Here is a 22,919-nt window from a genome sequence, read left to right as displayed (position 1 = left end):
AAGAGCTAAAACCACACGACAACTCCTCATAGTCCTCTTTTCTTTCCTTGTATTTAGCAGCTAACACCAACCTATGAAATGTGACTGACATACTCAAATATGTCCAGCTCACAAAAATATTCAAACTTCAAAAGTACAGAAAGCACACATGGAAATGAAGGGCCAGATACAGTCACATGCGGATTCTGTGAATTTATTTTATGCTAACTTATACTTTAACCCCTTTAAAATCTTCCAAATAAACAGTTCAGATCTTGAAATATTTATGAGTGCAAAGGGAGAAAAATACCCAAGGAACAGGGTAGATTTTGTTTCACTAGGATTCGAATTCTTATTTCCCTCTGTGTCTTGAGCTCCAACTAAAAAGCACCTTCTCCTAGAATTGCAAGAAGAGCTCAGTCCTGAATTATTCAGATGATTGATTCAAGTCACATTTTAACTCTGCATCTGCAGGCTCAGCCTCTCCCAAGGATTCAAAAAGACTTAAATCACATTATTCCACTGCTCTCCCCAGGCTACCAGTGCCATCACTCCCCCATGTTTTAAGTGAAAATACATCTGATCACAAAGAGAAGACATACGGCATCCATGTAGGTCAGCTGCTCTGCCACGAGATCTTCTGCGAAGCACGTGAATTCTGCTGACCCTCCACCCTCCAGTTCCTCTTCCTCTTCCAGGCTGAAGGAGATCGTGTTGGAAAGCCCATCTGTTCACATATGGAAAAGATTAGTAATTTGGTGCCAGGCCAGTGTATATAATCTTGTTTATAGAGTCATCAGACTTCTTTTTTTTAGGAAGAAGAGGGCCAGTCCTCCAGAATACTCACAGGGAGACAACCACAAGCACAATACATCTGAGAGCAATGGAGATCTTCCCACCTCTGCTTGTTCTTAGATTCTCTATTAAGATCAGAGGCCTCCATGCTCTCACTCTGACAAACCACTGGCTCCTAGGCCAAGGGCAGAGCCAGGATAAGCAAAGTCTAGAGAGCTGTTCACTTAGGGCTCTTTCAAACTCTTTGATGAGATTAGCTCCAGGACTAATCCAACTAACTCCTAAACCCCAATCATGCAATTCTTGGTTGCTGGGCAACTTATAACCAGAAGCCTGGAAGGACTCTCCATGAAGGTGGGCCAGATTTTGGGTGATAAAATGAACCATTTTGGTGTTAGAAATGCTGATAAAGCCTTCAAAATTCTCAAAATGTTCAGAGTCACTTTCAACTTCCACCCAAATCTAATAATACATGAAGCAGAACAGTCTTCAACTAAATGTACCTGAACCTATCACAGACAAGGTCATCAATTAGCAAATCACATAGGGCACAGCCTGAAGAAGAGAAACTCAGTACCCAGGACTCTGAATAACAAGCAGAAGGGCCCACACCTGGAACAGGACCACCAGTCTCCATTTGGAAAGACTGGCATTTGATGTTTTTCTGACTTAAATCCCCAGCCTTCCTTTCCTGGAACCTCTCCCCAGTGCCGGGTTGTTTCCCAACCTCAGCCCCTTCACACTCCACGCGCTCTTTCCTGTCAAACCTGTTCTCAAGGAAAGAAAAATCTAGTTACATTCAGTTATATCTTAGCAGAATGTAAATCAACATGTTACTACTCCCCCAGAACGTTTATATTTTGAGCTTTTTCTTTCTTTGTAGAATAAAAGACTATTAGGCATCTTGGATAAAGTCACAGTGGCTTTTCTTCATTTTCTAGGGAAAAGGAGCTTCTGAGAGTGGACCCTACACCACTTCCCCTTTGGGGCAGCATATGGGTATCTGCCTATGCTGGTGGCAGGTATGTGATTTAAGGATTGCCCCTTTACCCAGGGCTTGAAGGTCTAGATGTGAATGGGGTTGGGTTATGACTGGAAAACGTAGGAGGGGATCACTGCCTATCCCCAGAGTCTGGGACACAAACAGGTACAAGCTAAAGGAAGCTAAAACCCCATGACATGGAGGGTGTTGAGCAATTTAATTTCATCATTCTTCCTCCATACAACTCTGGCACTGTGTCACTTAGTGGGTTAATTAGAAACTTGGGATCCCAAATAAAGGTTCAGAAAGGGCCTCTCCAGCCTCTTGTCAACAAATACATAAATATATCCCAATTGCCCTGCAATGCAGAGCCTAACCCACTTCAACCAAGGAGAAGGGTATGTGCTAAGGCTTGATCTTCCCATTCATTCATTCATTCAGCAAACACAGCAGCCCACTGTGTGTCTATAATGTTACTGTGTGCATGAAGATTACACGATCCTTTCTCTCTTTACTGCGTTTTTGCTTTTGATTCTCCTCCAGATGTAAGTAAAAACGTGAAGCACAATTTTACTTTTTAAAAACATATAGGAGAGCTTGCTGCTTCTGCAGGAGTAAAACTGGGTAAAACAAGCACATGGGAACCGAGGCAATCTCCCTCTCCCCTGCCTCAGCCTGCCAAGTGAGCTCTGCCTTGCAGTCCCTGGGTTGGAAACAATGAATGACTGGTCCCACCGGTTCCCCAATTAGGCTCGGAGCCAGGGGCAGCCCCAATGGGGATAGCTGGGCTCCAACATAGTGTTTTGCACTCCAGCACAAAGCCAGGCATGGAGGCCCTGAAGGGAGCTGAGGTCCGCAGCTGGAGGAGTGCCCCTGGTATTCAAACATTCCTGGCAGATGAAGTCATCTGAGATATAGAGTATTTGGCAGTCAGCGTCCAGTGATGCAATTGCATTTCCCTCTCTCTGGTCCCCCAACCATAAAAAATTCAGCAGGTATTGTTTGGAATTTAGGTCTATTTTCTTTGGAGCTGATTCAGCTTTTCTTATTGGTGCTGAGAAACATTTCCTTTCCCTCATTGATGAAGTCAGGCATCCCTTCAGGGAAATGCCTGTCAGGAGCTCCAAGTGGGTCAGCCACCATGGCAACTGTCACCCAGCACCCCAGTGAGGGGATACGTCACGCTGGAAGGCTGTCCCAGCCTCTTTCTGACCTTCTCCACAGCCTGATAGTTCTAAGCACCTCACGACCTGCAGTGGTTGTCTTTCCTGTGTCCTTGAAAACAGGCAGTCAATTCCTCAAATAGGAAAACACAGCCACAAAAACTTCCTTTGATGAGGCCCTCAGAGATGCCAAATGATGGTGGTCTACACTGGCAGGGGACCTGTTACAGTGATATTTTCCATACTGAAGGAGAGATACCTTTTCCAAGCTTTCGGGAGGGTAGGATCAGAACTGGACTTAATTCCTTGACCGCTAGATGAGGGTGTTTGTGATGGAAGGATAGAAGGAGCAATTAAGCAGATAATAAAATGCAAATTCAGGTTAGGCATGGTACATGTTGATAAGGGAAGATTAAAAATTCATCAAGGAGACTCTCTTCTTGGTAACAGAAGAAACCCCAGGAATTTACTTAATTTCTCTGAGCTGGAGTTTCCAGTTTCCTCATTCATAAAATGAGCGAGCCAGACTAGGTAGTCTTGAAAATTTCCTTCTCTGTCTAAAATTCTAGGCTCCACAATTAGCACTTCAGTAACCTTGACAATTTTATACCCAAGCCAACCCTCCAGCATGTGTCCTTTTGAGGGTACCAAGGTTTCCTATTAGCCAGCACAGGAAGAACCTTTCTCCAGCATGGAGGCTGCAGAATCAGCATCTAGCCTTTTCCCTGTGAGCAAACAAGTACTCACTGTCAGTTTCCACTTCTTGCTTCTGAAACTGCTCAAGAAGATTTTGTGCTCTTCTTTCTGGGTCAGAGCCCGGCATCATCCGTGTGAGATAATCCAGCAGTTTCTGTAAGCAAGGGAAGTGCGGGGGCTCTCGGAAGTCTTCTGCACACTGGTCAAGCCAGGCCCTCAGTATTGAAGCAATTGCACTGAGAAAGAGAAATGGAGAGTCACTGCACCCAACTGGCTGTAGGGAGGCAGAACAAGCCCTGGACGCCAGGGCAGATCCCAGGGGCACCCCGGGAAACTGGGTAGGTGGTCAAGAGATCAATCATCCAAAAGTTCCTAGAAACATCAGTGGATTTAAAGCACTTGAAAACAAACTAGCTAAACTTCATTGTTTTAAGTGGAGTGCTGCAGTGAAGCTGATAAGGTAGATTTTTTGTTTGTTTTTTTAAGGAAGCTAAACTTTGGAAAAACCCATACAGGGCAGAAAAATGGACATGTAGAAGATTTAGCGAATCCTGAAGAAACTTCAAAGCAATCTGTATACAATGGGATTATGCTCAAATTAAATACCACAAAATCTGCCACCTAATATGTTAGGAAATAACTGACTGCCAGTAGGCCAGAAATCCATGTGATGAAAGGAAGTGCCTGAGTTTGGAAAGATAAATGCATAAAGTCAGGTTGACAAGGATCACCAGGGCTTGAGTATGAACACTGAAAATGTCCTCATAAAATTATCCTTTTGTTTCCCAAACCACAGTGAGAAGAATATGTTTCAAGTGGGAGAAACAGTAGGTACAGAAGTTATGTCTTTAAAAGATAAAGGAGAAAAACTTGATAAGCAAAGGTGATTTCTTCTGATGGCTCTGTGGGTCATGCAGAGTCCACCTTGGGGAAGACAAGGTCCCAGGGCACAAAAAGAGACAGGGTCATTTGTGTGTGCACAGTTCCCTCTGGTATGTTAGTAATAACACAGTGTGTTGTCTTTAGGTTAGGGGCAACCATTCACTGAAGGCAAGAGACAAATGGCTGAAGGATAAAAAGAGTAAAAGTTTTGAGTGCTATTATTCTATGCTTCATCTTCAAAGAAGACTTTACCAATGCTCCTGGCTCAAGCACATGCCACAGACAAGGAGAAGAACAGAATACTCTGCCTGCCTAGCAACCGGTCACCCCTACAGTCCAGGCATATTCACAGCTGACGGCTGAGGAAGATGACACAAACTATAAATTAATTCATGCATCTTTTCTCGACAGAGACACAACACCTCATCTTTATAAACACTTTACCAAAATTTTTCAGCTAAAAGGAGTTTTTTAAAGCACATTTTAAAATTCTCATTATCTAAATACACTTGAAACCACATTCTTTTTTAGTTAACAAACAACAACTGGACTATGTGATTACCCACGTATGTGAAACTGAAGGCTGGGCTTTCACAGGTGTGTCTAACTTTCTTCACATCTTGATTTCTTTCACACCAAGAAGCTGGACCATCATCAAAGCATAAGTATAACTAAAGCCAATTTAATGCTTCACTCTTGGAATTGAAGTACAAATAGAAGGAAAATAAATGCTGTACTGTTTTCACTACGGTGTACATCACTCTTTCACTAATGTGGAATATTAAAGCGTTTGGAACTATAATATTCAATTATCCACGTCTAAGGTAGACACAAAACCATCAAATAAAGTCACAGAAATAATTCAATAATCCAAATATTTAGTCCAGATTAAATGAAATTATAAACCATAATTTCATTTCCTTCAAAGCCAGAAGAAATTAATTGAAAACCTGATATTTTCATATTTCAGCTTGACTTTTACAGAAAAAGTTTTGCACCTTTAAAAAGAGGGATGAATTAATCTAATTAATACCACTGCTTGCTTAATATTTCTTAATATTTCAGTGAAAAGATACTCTTATGATGACACTGATGGAAAAACAGATATGGAGAGATGATGATTCACATCATATGCTCAAGTCAAGAACAGCAGCAGCCTAACGACAAGAAGTATTTCACTTAAAAGAACACCCAGACAGAAACACAAAGTTACAGGTAAAAGTCAGTGAAGGTAATACATCATTTACTTCTCAAATGCTTGTGATCCTTAATTATTATAAAATTCCTTATTTATTGCAAAAAAGTAAATCTTACCAATGTATATAAACTAAAAAAGTAAAATACCTACTCTCTCCCTTCAACCTAATCCCATTCCCAGGACCTTTTGTTAACTGTTGGAATATATCCTTCTAGGCTTTTCTGTAGATACATATACATATTTAAATATACATAATATGTGCGAGTGTGGTGGCTCACACCTGTAATCCCAGCACTTTGGGAGGCTGAGCCAGGAGGACTGCTTGAGCTCAGGAGTTTGAGACCAGCCTGGGCAATGTGGTGAAACCCCATCTCTACAAAAAAATACAGAAAATTAGCCAGGTGTGGTGGTGCATGCCTGTAGTCCCAGCTACTCAGGAGGCTGAGGTGGGAGGACTGATTGTACCCAAGAGATAGAGGCTGCAGTGAACCATGGTCACACCACTGCACTCCAGCCTGGGTGACAGAATGAGACCCTGTTTCAAAACAAACCAACAAACAACAACAACAAAAATATACATATATGATCAACATGGGTTTTTTTTACTAAGCAGTATGTTACAGATACGTCATCATTACCTCTAGATCTATCTTATCGGTTCTCATGATATGGATACACCATAATTAAGTATGTTTCTACTGGAAGACAGATATTTAAGTTATTTTCAGGTTCTCACAGCTACAAAATACGTGCATCCTTGCTTCCACCTCTGTGTGCTCATGTACTTCTGTAGAGCACACAGTACTTACCTCCACGGAAAGCTGCAGCCTCAGAAGACCTAGGGGAGTTCTAAAGAAGAGTCTTAGTACACATTGGACTTGCCCTTAGGTGGACATTTTGCGTTCCTCAGTCTGATGTTTCTAACAAGCTCTGGTGATCGATGCATTTTTTTACCCTTTGTGACAGTGACCTTCCTGTAGCTTAGCCTAAGGAGCTTTGAAAGTTCACCACAAACTTAAGACACTGAATTAGCCAGAAAAAGCATTTTCACACAAAAGAGGAATGAAGCGGGAGGAGGAAGAAGAAACAGAGAAAGGGAAAGACATATACAAACAGCACAATAGAACACGAGGCAGACCCCTGCCCTCCTAGTTGGAAGAGCGTTTCTCAGCATGCCAGGCAGGGAGGCTTTCTGGAAAGGCCTGGAAACACGCCCAAAGCTCACAGTAGCTTTGTGTGTGCCAGTCCTGGGAAGAAACTTTCTGTTCTTGATAGACTAAGAAGCAGATACAAATGTGAAACTTTTAAGATTTCAAAAAAGAAAGCAACATCCCAAAATAATGACGAAGGAAAAATGGGATTACTGGCCAATGGTTTTTCCATCTTGCCCAGCCTGGCTCCACTCCTAAGATCTACCTTATATACTAACCAGAACTGAGTGGGAGGATATAAAGAACCTTACAGCTGAAGGGAAATTCTAGTTCAAAATCACAAATATACAGGAATGGTATGTCTGTTAGACTACCGAAGCCACTTGGCTCTGTACACAGACCCAGACAGGACTCTTGGAGACTCGGAAAAAGAAAACTCTAACCCTCATCCTGGCTGTGTCCCGGAGAACTAAGGAAGCCTGGAGAGGTCAGTTAACTCCACTGACCCCCCCCAACCCCGCTCTGGGGAAGAGACATAATAACACCTTCTCCATCTACCTGACACTGATCAGTTGTGATTTCAAATGATATAATGTCAATAAGGACGTTTTGAGATACCTGAAGAGAAACATAATTGTCAAGTCTTACAACCGCTTGCCAGAAGTCAGAGAAGAAAGGGATTGAAAAGGCAAAATGGCTCGACAGGAAGAATGACACCGAATGCAAGCCATGCTATGATACGTGTGGCTTCAGGCCTGCTGGAAGAAGGTAACTGCTATGAACACACACACACACACACACAGACACACAAGCACACACGTGCCCACACACGTACCTTGAGGTATCCTCTCTGGGACAAATCAAAGGCATCAAACTGTAGTATTAACTGTAAGAGGTGATTCTTGAATAACTTGTAAAGACAGAAGGAATTACTCAAACCAAACTGGATGATTACAGTTGTGACATAACCTAAACTCAGTCAGGAGAAAAGCCAGTACCTGATTTCCTTTTCCAAAGTGATCTTTGGTAGATGACAGAACAAAACTCCTCAGTCCCAAGGGGAAGTATGCTGGGCAGGTGGCCAAGGCCAGGGGCCCAAAACTGATAGCATGGGAGACAACTGAAATTGAGTTTTCTACCTCGGGTATTCTTGGTAACATACAAAACTCTGTAGTGTGTGAGCCTTTTCCAACCAACTGCAATCGTCTGTAGGGGAAGGAAGACATGCTCAGATGTCGCTGTTTGAAACATACTAAAGCACCTTCTAGGACTTTTTCTTCTAAGTAAACAGACCCCTGGGGAGAATTAATTCAACAACGAAACTAATATTTGTTGAATGCTCTTCATTTCCCAGAGTCAGGAAAACTTATGTGATGAGCATCACAATACAGGAAGTCCAGGGTCCCAGGGAAGCACTGAACTTCAGAGGGAGCTGACCTGGTTAAGGCTTTAGGGAGGGTGTCCCTGAGGAAATAATGTGAAAGCTGAGATCTTGAGGGTTAGGAGTCACTGGGATGAGGACTCTGGGGCAGCAATGAGGCAGAGGTCCTGCGGTGAGAGAGCTGAACTCTTGTAAAGGACTTAAAGATCTGTTCAACTAAAAATTCGAGTTGGGGGAATGGAGCATGATGATATCTGCTATACTCATTGATTTTTTTTTTGAGACAGAAACTCTGTCGCCCAAGCTGGAATGCAGTGGCGTGAACTTGGCTCACTGTAATCTCTGCCTCCTGGGTTCAAGTGATTCTCCTGCCTCAGCCTCCTGAGTAGCTGAGATTACAGGTGCACCACCATGCCTGGCTCATTTTTGTATTTTTAGTAGAGATGGGGTTTCACCATGTTGGCCAGGCTTGTCTCAAATGCCTGACCTCAGGTGACAACCTGCCTTGGCCTCCCAAAGTGCTGGGATTACAGGCGTGAGCCACCACACCTGGCCACTCATTGATTTCTCAGCCAACCAAAAATTACGCCTAATAACACTGGATTAGAAGACATGAGACAGATGTGCCTTGGCTGAGAGATAAAAGAAAATGGTTCAGAACCTCTAGACACCCCAGGGATCTTCAGGCACACAAAGCAGAGAGGGCTGAGGTGAGCATTTAGGCAGCGATTATGTGCAAACCACAGATTTTTTTAATGAATGCAGATTTTAAGTAAACGTATTAAATCATATTAAAATTCCATAGCCAGTAAAATACTCTAGAATTGGTTAAACATTTAATACAAATTTTTCCAGGTATGAAGTCACCTCTCCCATGACATGTAACCTCTGAGCCAAGAAATAGGATTACCGTGACAAAAAGAATAGCACTATCCATCTAGAGCTCTTTCCCCCCCCAGAAATCTATTTGAAATAATAATTTTTTGTACTTAATCATCAGCAGAAAATAAGACGTGGAACCATTTTTCAAAGCAGCAAAAAATGGTTTTCTATTTTAGGACATTCTCTGAGAACTGGATCTTCTCCTCGCTGCAGATAATAAAAAGGTAAGAAGATGTACGCAGAGGGTGGGCCTTTCAAGCAATGCGGTAGCTTTTGCCAAGCTCTGAGGGCGGGATCTAATACACTTTGTCCTGCAGGGAGACTGAAGCCTAAGTCAACCTTGACACTGACTCTGGGCCGGACCCTCCACCTTGTTCTCCTAATCATAGAACAGTTTTCCTCTGTTTCAGGGAAGGTTGCCAGATAGAGGCTGCCTCAGACCTCCAGCTAGATGATTTTCCTAATGACAAAGAACAAAGGAAGATACAGAGCTTTCCTCTTTTTTTTTTCCTGGAAAGGATAAATATATATGATTATCTGGACCTGTCAAGGTTGTCCTGAATTGCTTTTTTACACTTTACATTGTCACATTTCAGTACTATTGGTAAGAAGAGATTCAAATACTAGGAGGAGAAGTGAAAGAGGGATTGAGAGAAGACCAGGGAAATAAATGCCAACAAAGCCAGAGTCAGATCTAAGCACTAAGAAGGCAAGGGCAAAGCAGGAGCCATGGGGAAGGAAGAGAAGAAGAAAAAATCCTCCACAGCAAGGAGGAGGAAGAAAAGGATTATGAAAGAAAGACATATTGAAAGAGTAAATGTGAGTAGGAGAGTGCCAGGAGTAGGATGAATGAGCCTGAAACCAGTTACCCAAAGTCAAGGTTATTTACACACCTGTCTTTCATTCCCAAGCTAAGTACTTAAGAAATATTTTCGTTTTTATCAGAGGAAAAATAGTAAAGGTCATGCATCACAGAGGTTAAGGCCTGGGTTAAATCGCAGTTCTTTCACTTATTCATGGTGTAGCCTTGGACATGTTCCTTAACCTACGCCCCAGGTTCCTCCTCTGTAAAGTATGAATAATAAACCACAATCATTATGAGGATTTAACAAGTATGTACAGTACTTAACACAGGGACTATTCCTGCTAAGTAGTCAATAAATTCTAACTATTATTAGAAAAGGACATTGCCAGTCACCAAAATTATCTTTCAGGGACCTCAATAACTCATTCTCTAATTCCCTACAGTACAAGAAGGGAGTTTTCATGTTATAAATAGAACTCTATTGAAAAAAAATGGCTGAGGCCCTCTATAGTTTTCACCGCTGGAACTGAGTTTCCATTGGTAGTGACAGATGCTGCGAGGCACGAGGAACAGGAAGCAGGTTCTCCTTTGATGGGCTTAATTTGGTCTTGTTTCCTCACACCCTTCAACCCATCTCCTTCCCCAGGAAAAAGGTCTAGCGTCCACACTTCTAACAACTATGTGCGAACCCTGCTCAGGGTATTCATTCAATAATAAAGAAACAGCCAGGCAAAACAGCAGACAGCAATGGAAATAATGACAAATTAAAGGATCTCAGAATAATAACAATCTAAAACATTAGTCACAACAGTGATACTCTAATCTAGTTCTTCATGCGCTTCCGCGGTTTTATTATTATGATATAGGCAAATGGGGAGGGAAATCTTGAGTATCCGAGATCCCAACACTCTTCTATACATGGCAGGCCTAAGAGCAAAAGACTCAGGTGGGAAGCCCAGGTCTTGGAGTCATTTGGACCAGAGTTCAAGTATCAGACCTGTCACTTAACCAGCTGCCTGATCTTAGTCAAAACACAAAATTACTCTGAAGCTTCACTTTATATCCTATAAAGTGAGGAAAATATCTCAGCATATTTGTGATGGCTGAAGAAGACACGAATATAAAGTACCCAGCAGAATGCCTTGCACAAAGTAAGCATACCACAAATTGTAGCCAATGGTGGTGACAAGGGCTGTGTCATCATTTTCACTGTCTACAATGCTGCATGGTGAATCAAGCAAGCAACACAGTCTGATTGTGATGTCTGTTTACCTTTCTAACAGAGACATTCTCTGACGTAGAAAACCCCAGGAGACAAACATATGACTGACTAGTCTTCTTTTTGAACCACTGATTATCAATGGTGTTTTACTCTTCCTCAATTATTAGAACATCAGTTTCTGCTCAGGGCTTTCTACCCATGTCCCCAAAATGCAGATTTGACTCAGAATATTAATGACTTTTAAAACTATGGTATTTATTTTTCTTTGTCCTGTATGGATATTGTAAAGACAAAACCAGACTCTTTGATATGGCATATCACTTCTTTATTTCTTTTGTTTCACTTTAAAAACAATCCTCTCACATTATAACCTTTGATTCTTCTAAATTGGAGTTTTAAATCTTGTTTTTGCTGCTCTTCACCCCTCCTCCTTTTTCCCATTTTTGTTATAATCACTCCAATTAATTTCAATTGCCTTCTTAGGGCATCTGAATTTGCAGGAATGAATATTGATTGCAAACTCTCTGGGAAGATTTTTTAACTTTCCACTGTGAAGTTTCTGAGGCAGTAATGTAACACAGCCAACTTGCTTTAACTCCTCTCCTTTTTCTTTAAAGTGTGTCCAGTGTCTTGGATTACTACTCTTTACATGATCCTTTACCAGTGACTGAAATCTGGTGTCACTGTTTACAACTTCTGGGAAAAGATTACAGAAACAATATTCATATCTTCTGAACATGTGGAAATGAAAGCAGAATGGTTTCAACAATTTGAAGTGCTACCATAGTAGAGAGTTTGAGAAAACAAAACTTGTCATTCCAGAAGGAAACTGATGAGATTGAATTAAAGAAAAAAAAAACAGAAACAATTTCAACCTTACAATACTCATTAAAGGAAACAAATAAAGCATCATTTCCCGAGGAGTTTCAAATCTCTTTAAATAAAGTTATCTATCTAGCGAAGGAGATATGGTCATCTCACATACACAATTCAGAAAATAAAGATTCATGTTGTAAAGGCTCTATGTGGTTAACATCCCTTCTTTACAGTCTCTTCACTTTTGAATTCAATGATTGTAATAAATCTGCCCTATTGACAATTTGTTTTTTCCATCTGGTTCAGATTTTATTATTCAAAAACACAGCATTTTATCGTTTAAAAATGTCAGCAGGAAAAGGGCACAGGTAGAATGAATACAGGCAGAAACGTTTTCTTCTGTCATGGAAAGTGAGTTTCCTAATTGCTAATTAGTGGCCAGTTTAGGGATCCTAGAAATAAATATGGCATAGCTTATATACATCAGTCCAGCCCCAACATCAGAAATCACCATGTGGCAAAGATGCCAACATCCAGAAGCCTTGGAAGTTGAATCCTCTGCAACCGAAGACATTCTTGTTTTAGCCAGATAACTTTAGAGGGTCCTGACATTGTGCAGACCCTGAACTCTGGACTGGAATTACAAGTACTCCGCATGTGGGAGTCCCTGCACAATCTGATACTTTTTTAAACGCACCAAGAACACTAGTCGGTTGGGGTCCAAGACATCAGAAACCAATCTTTCATCTTGAATGCTTCATCTGTATTTCCACGTTTTCCTTCTTTAAGGTTCTTTTACCCTCCAAAAGGTTTAAATCCATATTTGGAAATACAGGAAAGATTGTACTTGGTACTTGGGAGCCTGGATAAAATCTAAGGGTTGCTCTATGCCTTACAGCAAAAACGGAAAAACAAACAATATTTGGGCATTTTTCTGTTCATGGTTAAACCAATAGTGAGTCCTTATCTCCACCCTCTCCTCCACCCGGGTCTGCAAAACTGAAGGCAACTGCCCTAAACAGGATATTTACTTCTTTAATGTCATTGGATTCCTGCTGTCAGTTTTCCACCTGAAATCACAAGAGAACAGATTCATAGCAAAGGAAAACAGTGGGCATTTTGCCACTCCTTGCCTTACTCCCACAAGACAATGCTTTAGCTCAGCTCTTTATTCATGACCCCAGTGAGCGGCTGTGATGTCATCACTAGTAACAAACAATCAAAGCTTCTGTAGAGTATTTCTTCCTGTCTCATCAAAACTGGTAACACACTCTCCAACAAAGAAAAGTGGTCGAAAGCACCTCTCAAAAGTCCACTCTGCTGTGTAGACTGTACCTCTGTGTCTGCTATTCATTTTAATTTTTTTAGAGAGAAAGAACAAGCTAAATAAATTTTATCTTAGACATCACTGAACTTGAAAGGACCTCAGTGAGCATTTATTCCAAGCACTCATTTTTCAGGTGAAGAAACTGAAAGGAAGGGAGGTGAAGTGATTAAGCTGAGGTCAGATGACTGGTAAGCGACAGTGAGTGATAGAGAAGGAGCAGAATCCAAGCTCTCCAGGCTCCTTAACCAGCACCTTTCCCTCGCCATGTGGCTGCCTCTGGATCACTTCCACATTTGATTCAGCTAATTTTAAGAAGGGACACAGATAAAGAAATTTCCAAATAGGCCTGCTCCTATTTTTACATACGTTAGGTATTCATAAAGACAGTTTCACTTGAGAACTAGAGCCTCAACACTATATAGCAGCATTTCTTGCTTAGGCACTATTGACATTTAAGGTCAGATCATCCCTTGTGGGGGTGGAGGAGAGTTACTCTGCACATGCTAGGATGTTCAGCAGCACCGCTGGCCTCTACCCATGAGTTGCCAATAGCATCCCTCCACCAAGTTGAGACAACCAAAACGTGTGCAAGCATTGGCAAATGTGCTCTGGAGGATAGCAATCGCCCTGTTGAGAACCACTGCCACACCTTCTACACATCTACTGATTATCAGGAAGCCCTCAATCATTGCTGCAAGTCAGATGCCAGAGGTCTGGGATGACCAGGAAATTTGCAATACATTACAAACATATGGGAGAAGGTGCTTCCCTGATTTCCTCTCAAAAAGCCAAACACAAGGCAGTGACCCTATCTAGGCACAGAAATAATCAGGAGAAGGGTAGTTTCAGAAAAAGAGAGCCAACAACTAATAGTGAAGTGAGACGAAAAGCAATAAAAGATGTGGGAAAGAAGAAAGGGAAATGGAAGGAAGAAAGAGGTCACCAGTAAGAAGGGATTTTAACATTCCAGAATCTGTAAGACAGAGCAACCCATTATAAGATAAAGTGGCATATTTTCATGAGGCATAATTTTTTAAAAGGCAACTCAGTCTGAGGAAAAGGGTCACGAACTTTCCACCAAGTCATTGTGAGACTTTAGGAAAGGACCATTGTCCCCAGAGGATGGACCCCTCAGGGGAGTTCTGTGTGAAGTTCTTTGTTAAGGCCTCATATGTTTAAAAATCTAAAACCCTTTAAAACAGTTTAGCTTGGAGTTTCATTCACATTAGTGTTCCTGGTATACAATGAATTCAAATGAGACTTTAAAATAATGAACATGACTCTTCACATCCAGGGTACAATATTCTAAACTGCTACTTCCCAAAAATCTATTTCATCTCAAAACACCCCATGGGACAGAGAAGCTCTGGATTATTTATTTATTTATTTTTGAGGCAGTCTCACTCTGTCGCCCAGGCTGCAGTGCCGGGCACTCAGTGGTTACTTAAGATACTTTTGCTGGATACATAAACGAGTATTGTTAGGTAATCAAAAAATAAGCCTCTGGATGCATTATGGGAAAAAAATCATGGCAACATTCAAAGAAATCAAAACCTCTAGAAAACTACTTTAAGATATTGTCTTGACTGACAGTTTAGAATGCAAAGAAAAGGCAGACTCACTTCCTGATCACCATTTTGGACTCTGATGAACTTTGGCTTCCATCTTCTTCACAGTTTGGGCTTGTCAGGTTTCCATACCTTTACAGATAATAATGAACAAGCAAGCAAAAACAGTCAGTGGTGGAAAGCACTCTATTCAACTTCAACTACAAAGTGACAGTTATACTTTTCGGAAGTAATTAAGGGAAGACGTATTTATGAAATAGCATTGAAAACGATGCTGTGTTATGTTACTTAATGGATACATCTGCATATTCTAAACAGAAACTAATCACACTACTTTTAACAACTAATCACACAACTTAAAACGTTCTCTTAATATTAACACTTAACATTTATTTGACTTTTTAAGATTACACTAGAGTTTTCCTTTCAGCAGGAGAACCGGCTATTACATGATAAGAAGAAGGCAGATCCTCGTGAACTCTGCAGCGCACCAAGACCTCCAGTCCAACCCTGCTCTGTGTCTATGCAAGGGAGACGTGCCTCCCTTAATCCTAATAAATAAACAGGGTGAGATTTTTCAGCTCTATCATTGGCCATCATCATAGTTATTATGGAAATAACTCTGGACCCTAAAATTAAGGCTGGGATAGAGACAAGGGCTACAGAAAAAGACTCATGTCTTAGCAACCAGGAGAGCAGCTGTGTCTCTACTGAGGCCAGGCTGCTCTAGACACAGCAGCTGGGGAGGTGGGGTGCAGGGTCCAATTTTTAGGAAAGCAATAGATGCTGAAATTATAAAAGTTTTCTCATTACAAGCTCAAAATCTGCTCAATAATTCATCAGTCCCTACTTACACTGCTAGCTGTTCTCTCAACTCCACATGGGAGCCAACCTATTTCATACAAATAGATCATGTTTTGTTTGGTTTGGAATGTACACTTAGTAAATGTACTTTAAATTCTTAAGGAGGAGTTTTTAATTAACTTATAATGCCTAGACTATTTCTTCAGTTTCTCCTTCCATCAATACAGAATCCAGAGATTCCTCGGAGTTTCACAAGAGAGTTGCCTGTCCCAAAGTTTTGATAAATTCTATAACTGATGAGTTTACATTTTTAAAGAGCATGCTTTGGCTTCTACTGATGGGACTCAAGGCCCCAGTACCCTCATGGTTCCTTGTTCCTAGGACTTACAAATCCTTTAAGAAATACCAGCCCACCATCTGGTTTGACCCAATGCCAGTGCATCTGGTCTCCCTATCATCCCATCCCGGTAGGTTCCAGTTTGCGCCCTTAGACACCAGCTCACCCATCCACCTGCTCCTTTCTCTAGCTCATCAGCCTTATGGATTGCTTGGCCTCCCACCGATATTTTCCACTGGTCTCCACCCTCCCTTTTCCTCTTCATTCTGTCCCGCATCTGCTATTTATAAGGCTTCCAGGGATACCCTTTGCTCTTCCTGAGATAAGAACTCAGATTAAGATTTATTCCACCCCACATGAGCAAGGCAAGGATGGGAAACAAGATTCCTAATAAACAAACAGGCTGAGATTTTTCAGCTCTATCATTGGCCAACATCATAGTAAACTGTGTCCTCGTGCTCTCTCACAGCATGCTTGGTGGTTTATTTAAGTAGGAGAGATACGGTGGGTGCAATCAGCAGTGGGATCTTGGAGAGCCACTGTATCTTCCATGTATCTGACTAGAGGGATCCATAAACTCTTCTCCTGCCATCTCTCAATGACTAAATGTGGGGCTTAATCTTTGTTTTTGTTACATTCCATGTTAGTCCAATAATTCCCTTTCCAGTTATTGCAGAAATATCACATCTTTTTATCTTTCAAGGGGAAGTGAAAGGTAGAAATAAAAAGGGAAAACACCAGGGAAAGATACACATTTTGCTGCTCCCGATATTCTTCTTTTCAGAGTGGTTTGTGGTTTGTACTAAAAGTTTCGAGATCTCTCTACTCTTTCCCTTTGCTTTAGCTTCTCCTACTCTTCTGCTCTTTCCCTGCATTTTTTAGACTCAGAGCTGAGGTGCAGGTTTGGATAGCACCAACACCTATCACGGTTCCTCCCCAGAATGTGATGCCAAACGTGTAATGAGATGGTGTCAAGAAAGACTATGTAACTTACACTGGTGAGCCAAGTTTTGTCTCATTAACTAACCTGGCACCATCTGCAATGGCTCAGAAGACCACAGAGGTGTTTCTCCTGGCTACCACAGTGTCTACAGGTTCGCAATCAAAGTGACTGCTTGTTAATAACCTGGAGATCAGTAAGGGCCGTGGATAAAAACGCACGTGTGGCAGAGCACATGATCCAGTTGCTCAGGCTCAAATCTTACAGACATACCAACTCTTCTCTACCCAACCCATGAGGAAATCCTTTTGCTCTCCCCTCCTAACATATCCTGAATCCAGACACTTCTCATCACTTCCATTGCTTCCACCCTGGCTCCAACTACACTATTTTGGATAGTGTAAATCAAGTGTAGCCTAAATCAATACAACAGCCACCTAACTAGTCCCCAGCTTCTGCCCAGCAGCCACAGCAATCCTGCTCTGTGTAGATCAGATCATGCCACTCCTCCACTCAAAACCCTCCCCTAAAAAGCCAAGCATGATAGCACATATCTGTAATCCCAGCTATTCAAGAGGCTGAGGCGAGAGGATCTCTTGAACCCAGATGTTCAAGTCTAGCCTGGGGAACACATAGCAAGACCCTTGTCTCTTTTTTTTTTTTTTGAGACGGAGTTTCGCTCTCGTTACCCAGGCTGGAGTGCAATGGCGCGATCTCGGCTCACCGCAACCTCCACCTCCTGGTTTCAGGCAATTCTCCTGCCTCAGTCTCCTGAGTAGCTGGGATTACAGGCACGTGCCACCATGCCCAGCTAATTTTTTTTTTGGTATTAGTAGAGACAGGGTTTCACCATGTTGACCAGGATGGTCTCGATCTCTTGACCTCGTGATCCACCCGCCTCAGCCTCCCAAAGTGCTGGGATTACAGGCTTGAGCCACCGTGCCCGGCCTGACCCTTGTCTCTTAAAAAAAAAAAAAGAGAGAGAGAAACTCTCCTATGACTCCCATCTCACTTTGAGAAAAGGCCAAAGTCTTACGTGTCTCACAGGCCCGAAATGATCTGCCGAGACCTCCTCTCACGCCTCCTACAATTCCTCAGCCCTCACTCCCTTTCCAGCCTCACCAGCCTCCTCCCTGCTCCACCCACACACTGCACATCCTCCTGACTCTGAATCTGTGCCTGCTGCTGCCTCTTCCCATACATGTGGCACGGGCTCACTCTCTCAGCTCCTTGGGTCTTTGCTCAGGTATCACTTTATCAGTGAGGGCTTCCCAGACCACTCTATTTAAAATACAAACTAACTGTAACATCAGCCCCTTCCCTCCTTTATTTTTCTCTATGGCTTTTGACACCTTCTGATATATTGTATAGTTCATTTTGTTATTGTGTAAATTGTCCATTAGAACATAAGCTCCAGCAGAGCAGGATGTTTGCCTCTTTTGCTCACTACCCTTTAGAGCTGGCACCCAACAGGCATGCGGTGGGTACTTGTTGTGAGTGCTCTCTTCAGAAGCAGATGCAGTAATGGACCTCCCAACTACTAGGTTCAGATTTGCCTCTGCAAAGGCAGCATCCAGCCTTATTTATGCTTCTACATGTGTCAAGTCCTCATTTCTAACAGCTTAGGAGCGTAGAAGATTTAAGACAGCTGTGATCATTCCAAAAACCTACAATTAAAAAGGAAAAAAAGTTTTAAGATTTAAAGTTGAGATCTTAAAGGTATAAACTATTAAAATGCAAAACAAAAGTATGCACACTGTTCCAAAGGAGTCTTTTGGAAGTGAGATAAAAGAAAGAGCCTGTAACCCTATGGAACTTAATGGACTGGGATGGAGATGATTATTTGCCCCTGCACATTTCTTATTTTTTTTTCTTTTCCCATTGAGAAAGGGTCTTACTCTCTTGCCCAGACTGGAGTGCAGTGGCACAGTCATGGCTTACTGTAGCCTCGTCCTTCTAGGTTCAAGCAAGCCTCCCACCTGAGCCTCCTGAGTAGCTGGGACCACAGGTGCATGTCACCATGCCTGGCTAATTGTTTTATTTTTTGTAGAAATGAGAACTCACTCTGCTGCCCAGGCTGGTCTTGAACTTCTGGGCTCAAGTGATCCTCCCATCTTGGTCCCTCAAAGCGCTGGGATTACAGGCACAAGCCAAGATGCCAGGCAATCCCTGCAACTTTCTTATCATTAAGGAGAATTAGTGCTTTACAGAAAAGAAACTACACCAGTGTTGGAATCAAGAACTCTTCAATGTTCAGGCTAGGTCCTTTGAGAGTCAGTCCTATTAGATTAAGACAGTTCCTTTGATGTTTCCCTGGACCCTCTCATAGCTTCCAATCAGAAATCAAAGTCAAGTTCAATTCACTTATTCCCAGGTAGTAAATAAAGTGTGTGTATGAGTGTGTGTGTTTAATTAATGGCCATAGAATAGCTACCAACAAACCTGTCAACAATTTTGAGTCCAATTTCTGCAAAGCCTCCCTAGGATTTAAGATCAAAGCTCCAATATCTTAAGAAGGCTTACCAATGAGTAACTGCCCTTCTTTAAATGGTAACTCATAAAACTTAAAATACAAATTGTCAGAATGACTTTTGACATGGTTTTCTCCTGTTATCACAAGGCAAAAGAAAGATTTGCAAGTGTCTCCTAAAGTGTAGCCTTAAGCAATTATTTACTGCAATCTAAAAAGTACTAGAAAAGAGAAATTAAAAAGTCAATATAATGTTTAACTGGTTGCTAATATTTAAACAAAAAAGTTATTTCCAGAGGGGATGTCTGTAATTCCTTGGAGCCTATCTGGTAAGATAAATGTTTAATATGTGTTTGAAGGAGAGGACCAGGTATATTTGTGGTTCAAAGAAACCCTTAGATAAAGCTTTCCCCAGGGACGGTCTCTCTAATGGGGTCCCTTTCTAACCTCTGCTCCCCAACAGGAAAGTCTCAGTAGCCTAAGAGATTCTTCAGAATCACTCCCTTCCTAGTCTGGTGAGGAAGGGAGTGATCCTGAAGAATCTCTTAGGCTCTACTTGATTTGGGCAAATAATCCAATAAAAATAGCAGTTAATAATTATTGGGAACTTACTATATGTTAGGCATGTGCTAAGGGCTTTACATGACTGCTTGATTTAGTTCTCCTATAACTCTATAGAGTAGTGTTCTTCTTATTCCTATTTTAATAGATGAGAAAAATGAGGCCAAAAAGGCTTACATTAAGTAACATGATCTGAAAGACACAACTAATTCATGGAGCAGGGATTTTAGCCGTGACAGTCAGAATTCAGTGACCTGCCTCTGAATCACTAGCCCAATGTGAATGGGAAACCTAAGTAAACTTTCCAGAAAGTTAGGAAGTGGGCCCTGCAGATCTCCAGGGAAAGAGCCTTCTAAGCAGCCAGAAGAGCCACTGCAAAGGCCTTGGAACAGTGGCAGGAGGAGGTTTTTAAGAAACATTAAGAGGACAGTGAGGGGCAGAGCTGAGTGAGCACGAATAGAAAACGAGGCACGGAGGCCACGTGTGTTGGCTCACGCCTGTAATCTCAACACTTTGGGAGGCCGAGGCGGGTGGATCACCTGAGGTTAGGTGTTAAAGACCAGCCTGGCCAACATGGTGAAACCCCGTCTCTACTAAAAATACAAAAAATGTAGCCAGGTGAGGTTAGCGGTTGCCTGTAATCCCAGCTACTCAAGAGGGTGAGGCAGGAGAATCACTTGAACCCAAAAGGCAGAGGTTGCAGTGAGCCGAGATTGCACCACTGCATTCCAGCCTAGGCAATAGAGCGAGAGTCCATTTCAAAAACAAAAAAGGGGCCGGGGGCAAGGAGATGATAAGGACGGATCCTGAGGGCCTTGTAGGCCGTGGCAAGGACTCTAGTTTTATTCTTCTATCTTGCTTACTGCTACTTCTACTGAGTCTGGAACAGAGCCTGCACAAAGTAGGTAATAAGTATTTGCTAAATGAATTAATACATACCCTCTTCTACCATGAATAAAAGAAAGGCTGGAGAGGGAAGAGTAGGGAAGGAGATATTTTATTGGGGAGGGTGAAAGAACAGAAAGGAGGAAGTAAAGGAAAGAGGGACCTCACATGAAGCTGCTGACTCAAGGACCCCTGGGAATCTTTTCTAATAGACGCTGGCCTCAGAACATCTTAGGCATTTTTCTGTAACTGACCCAAAAGAACACAGGTCGGGCATGAAAAAAATGTTCAGAAGCTGACCTTGACTCAGGAGAATGACATGGGTGAAATAGTCTGCAGATGTCTGGTGAAAACCTTAGTGAAGACTTTGGACTGTATTCACAGATCAGCAAGAAGTGTGGTTTTAATTACTCTGAATAATATCCTCCATGGCAGGCACCTCTCTGCCAAGTCTGACCTGAGAGCTGGGTCACGGCCACCAAGCCTACCTTGGAAAGGTCCTGTTACCACTGTGAAGTTGCTTATTCAAGGGGAAAGATAAAGGTCAAAAACAACAAGGCAAAAACTCCTTGTTCTCTTGCAGGAAAGGAAGGGGCCAACAAGACTGAGCCAAGAACTCTATACTGTGCTTCCACTTAGAGGGTTAGTTCTCTAGGCCATTTTTCCATGACTAGAAAAAGCTAGAAGACCCTAAAACAGCTGCCCTCCTCCCCTGCAGGCCTTTGCTGTGAAGGGGACTGTGCCTTCCTTGTTCTTTGATTGTCCACATTATCCCCATAAGTCGCTGATACTTAAAGCAGAATTAACAGCAAAATGTACCTGATATTCCTGCCCCACTTGACAGTTACAAAATGCTATAACATTTTCCTGGAGAATAATCTTCACTTCCAGTCCTTAACCCACAACTGTCTAAAGAGGAGATCAAGAAAAGGACACTATTCATCCAAGGGAAAGAAAATAAAAAGGTCTCTCTTGCCACAACATATATCTCATGTAGATTTAAAATTATTTAAGTGTGTTGGCTCTCACGCTCTTGCTATTAGGTTTCTTCTATTTTCCATTCCAAGCCTCTGTCATCTGTTTCTTTTCTCTGGCCTGTTTCCTGCACTCATAGCCTGGTGGCTCATCAGTAGCTACTCCCTTCTACTTCTAGTTCCTAACAGTGCTAAACCACCAACTGCAAACACAGCTTATTAGTATACTGCAATGGCTGTGGCTACAATAATAGACAACAGAGGAAATGGGTAGATGGGGGTAGAGGAGGCAGCACTCAGACTCTTCATGAGTCTAGATTTGTCTCAGGTTTAAGATAAATTAATACATTATTAATGAATCAGTACAAGTCTGTGGCTCAGTTTTCCCCAACCACAAAAAATTGCTATTGCAGAGCTCTTCAAGAATCTGCTGAAACATGCTTTGTAACATCAAATACAATGAATATGAATTTCTTATCACCACATCCTTTCATTTTCAAGAGTACTTTTCTTTTTCTCCTATAGCTTACAAAAACTCAACATAATATCAATCCATCTAAATGGGTGCTTACTGGCAGCTTTAACAGGGGCCAAAGTTAAGAGAACTGTGTTCTCCAGGACTGGGGGCCTGACTGCATTATTAAGGGCTAAGTTCACAAAAAATAAATGTAAAAAAAATTTCAAATAAAAGAAAAGTGATATGAAAAACAAAAGTAACTCAAAGCAGCCAGTATCCTCCCATTTTAGATGTCCCAAGATACTTTTAAAACCATTAAATTTACCTGAATGAACCATGAAGTGTAACTTCATTTAGTTAAATTGATTGGTTTACTTTTCAGAGCCACACATAAGATCTGTGCTCCAGTTATAATAAAGCTAGAAGCAGTGCCCGTCTCTGATTCATAATGGCCACCTATGTATCCCCTGTCACCATGCTAGGGGCACTTTGCCTAAGAGATCATAACCCAGGGTCCCTGGATGAATTTACAGAAGTCTGGGAAGTCCCTAAATTTAATGAAAAAAAATTGTGAGGTTCTCTTTTTTCTAGAGAGAAGGTCCATAGTTTTTACAGGGGTCCATTCTTATAGGGGTTTGTGATTG

General features: G+C 41.9%; 1 protein-coding gene across 5 annotated transcripts in view; it reads right to left on the bottom strand.

Annotated features, from left to right (window-relative positions):
* RGL1 (ral guanine nucleotide dissociation stimulator like 1) overlaps positions 1-22,919 on the bottom strand; it is a 286,254-nt gene that overhangs the window by 42,516 nt on the left and 220,819 nt on the right. For 4 of the 5 annotated variants that reach the window (XM_012444382.2, XM_012444385.2, XM_012444383.2 and 1 more), the window contains 3 exons: positions 14,902-14,979; positions 3,667-3,851; positions 582-706 (listed from right to left, as the gene is read on the bottom strand). In XM_012444382.2, coding sequence (XP_012299805.1) covers positions 582-706; positions 3,667-3,851; positions 14,902-14,979 — 388 coding nt within the window. The remainder of the gene's footprint in view (positions 1-581; positions 707-3,666; positions 3,852-14,901; positions 14,980-22,919) is intronic. The other variant, XM_064370417.1, reaches the window with a different exon arrangement.

This window comes from Aotus nancymaae, unplaced genomic scaffold (genome assembly GCF_030222135.1).
Source record: "Aotus nancymaae isolate 86718 unplaced genomic scaffold, 86718_ANA_hifiasm-v0.15.2.pri h1tg000108l, whole genome shotgun sequence".
Taxonomy (NCBI): Eukaryota; Metazoa; Chordata; class Mammalia; order Primates; family Aotidae; genus Aotus; species Aotus nancymaae.
The sequence above is the reverse complement of the archived record's forward strand: the minus strand, read 5'-3'. Positions and strand labels throughout refer to the sequence as shown.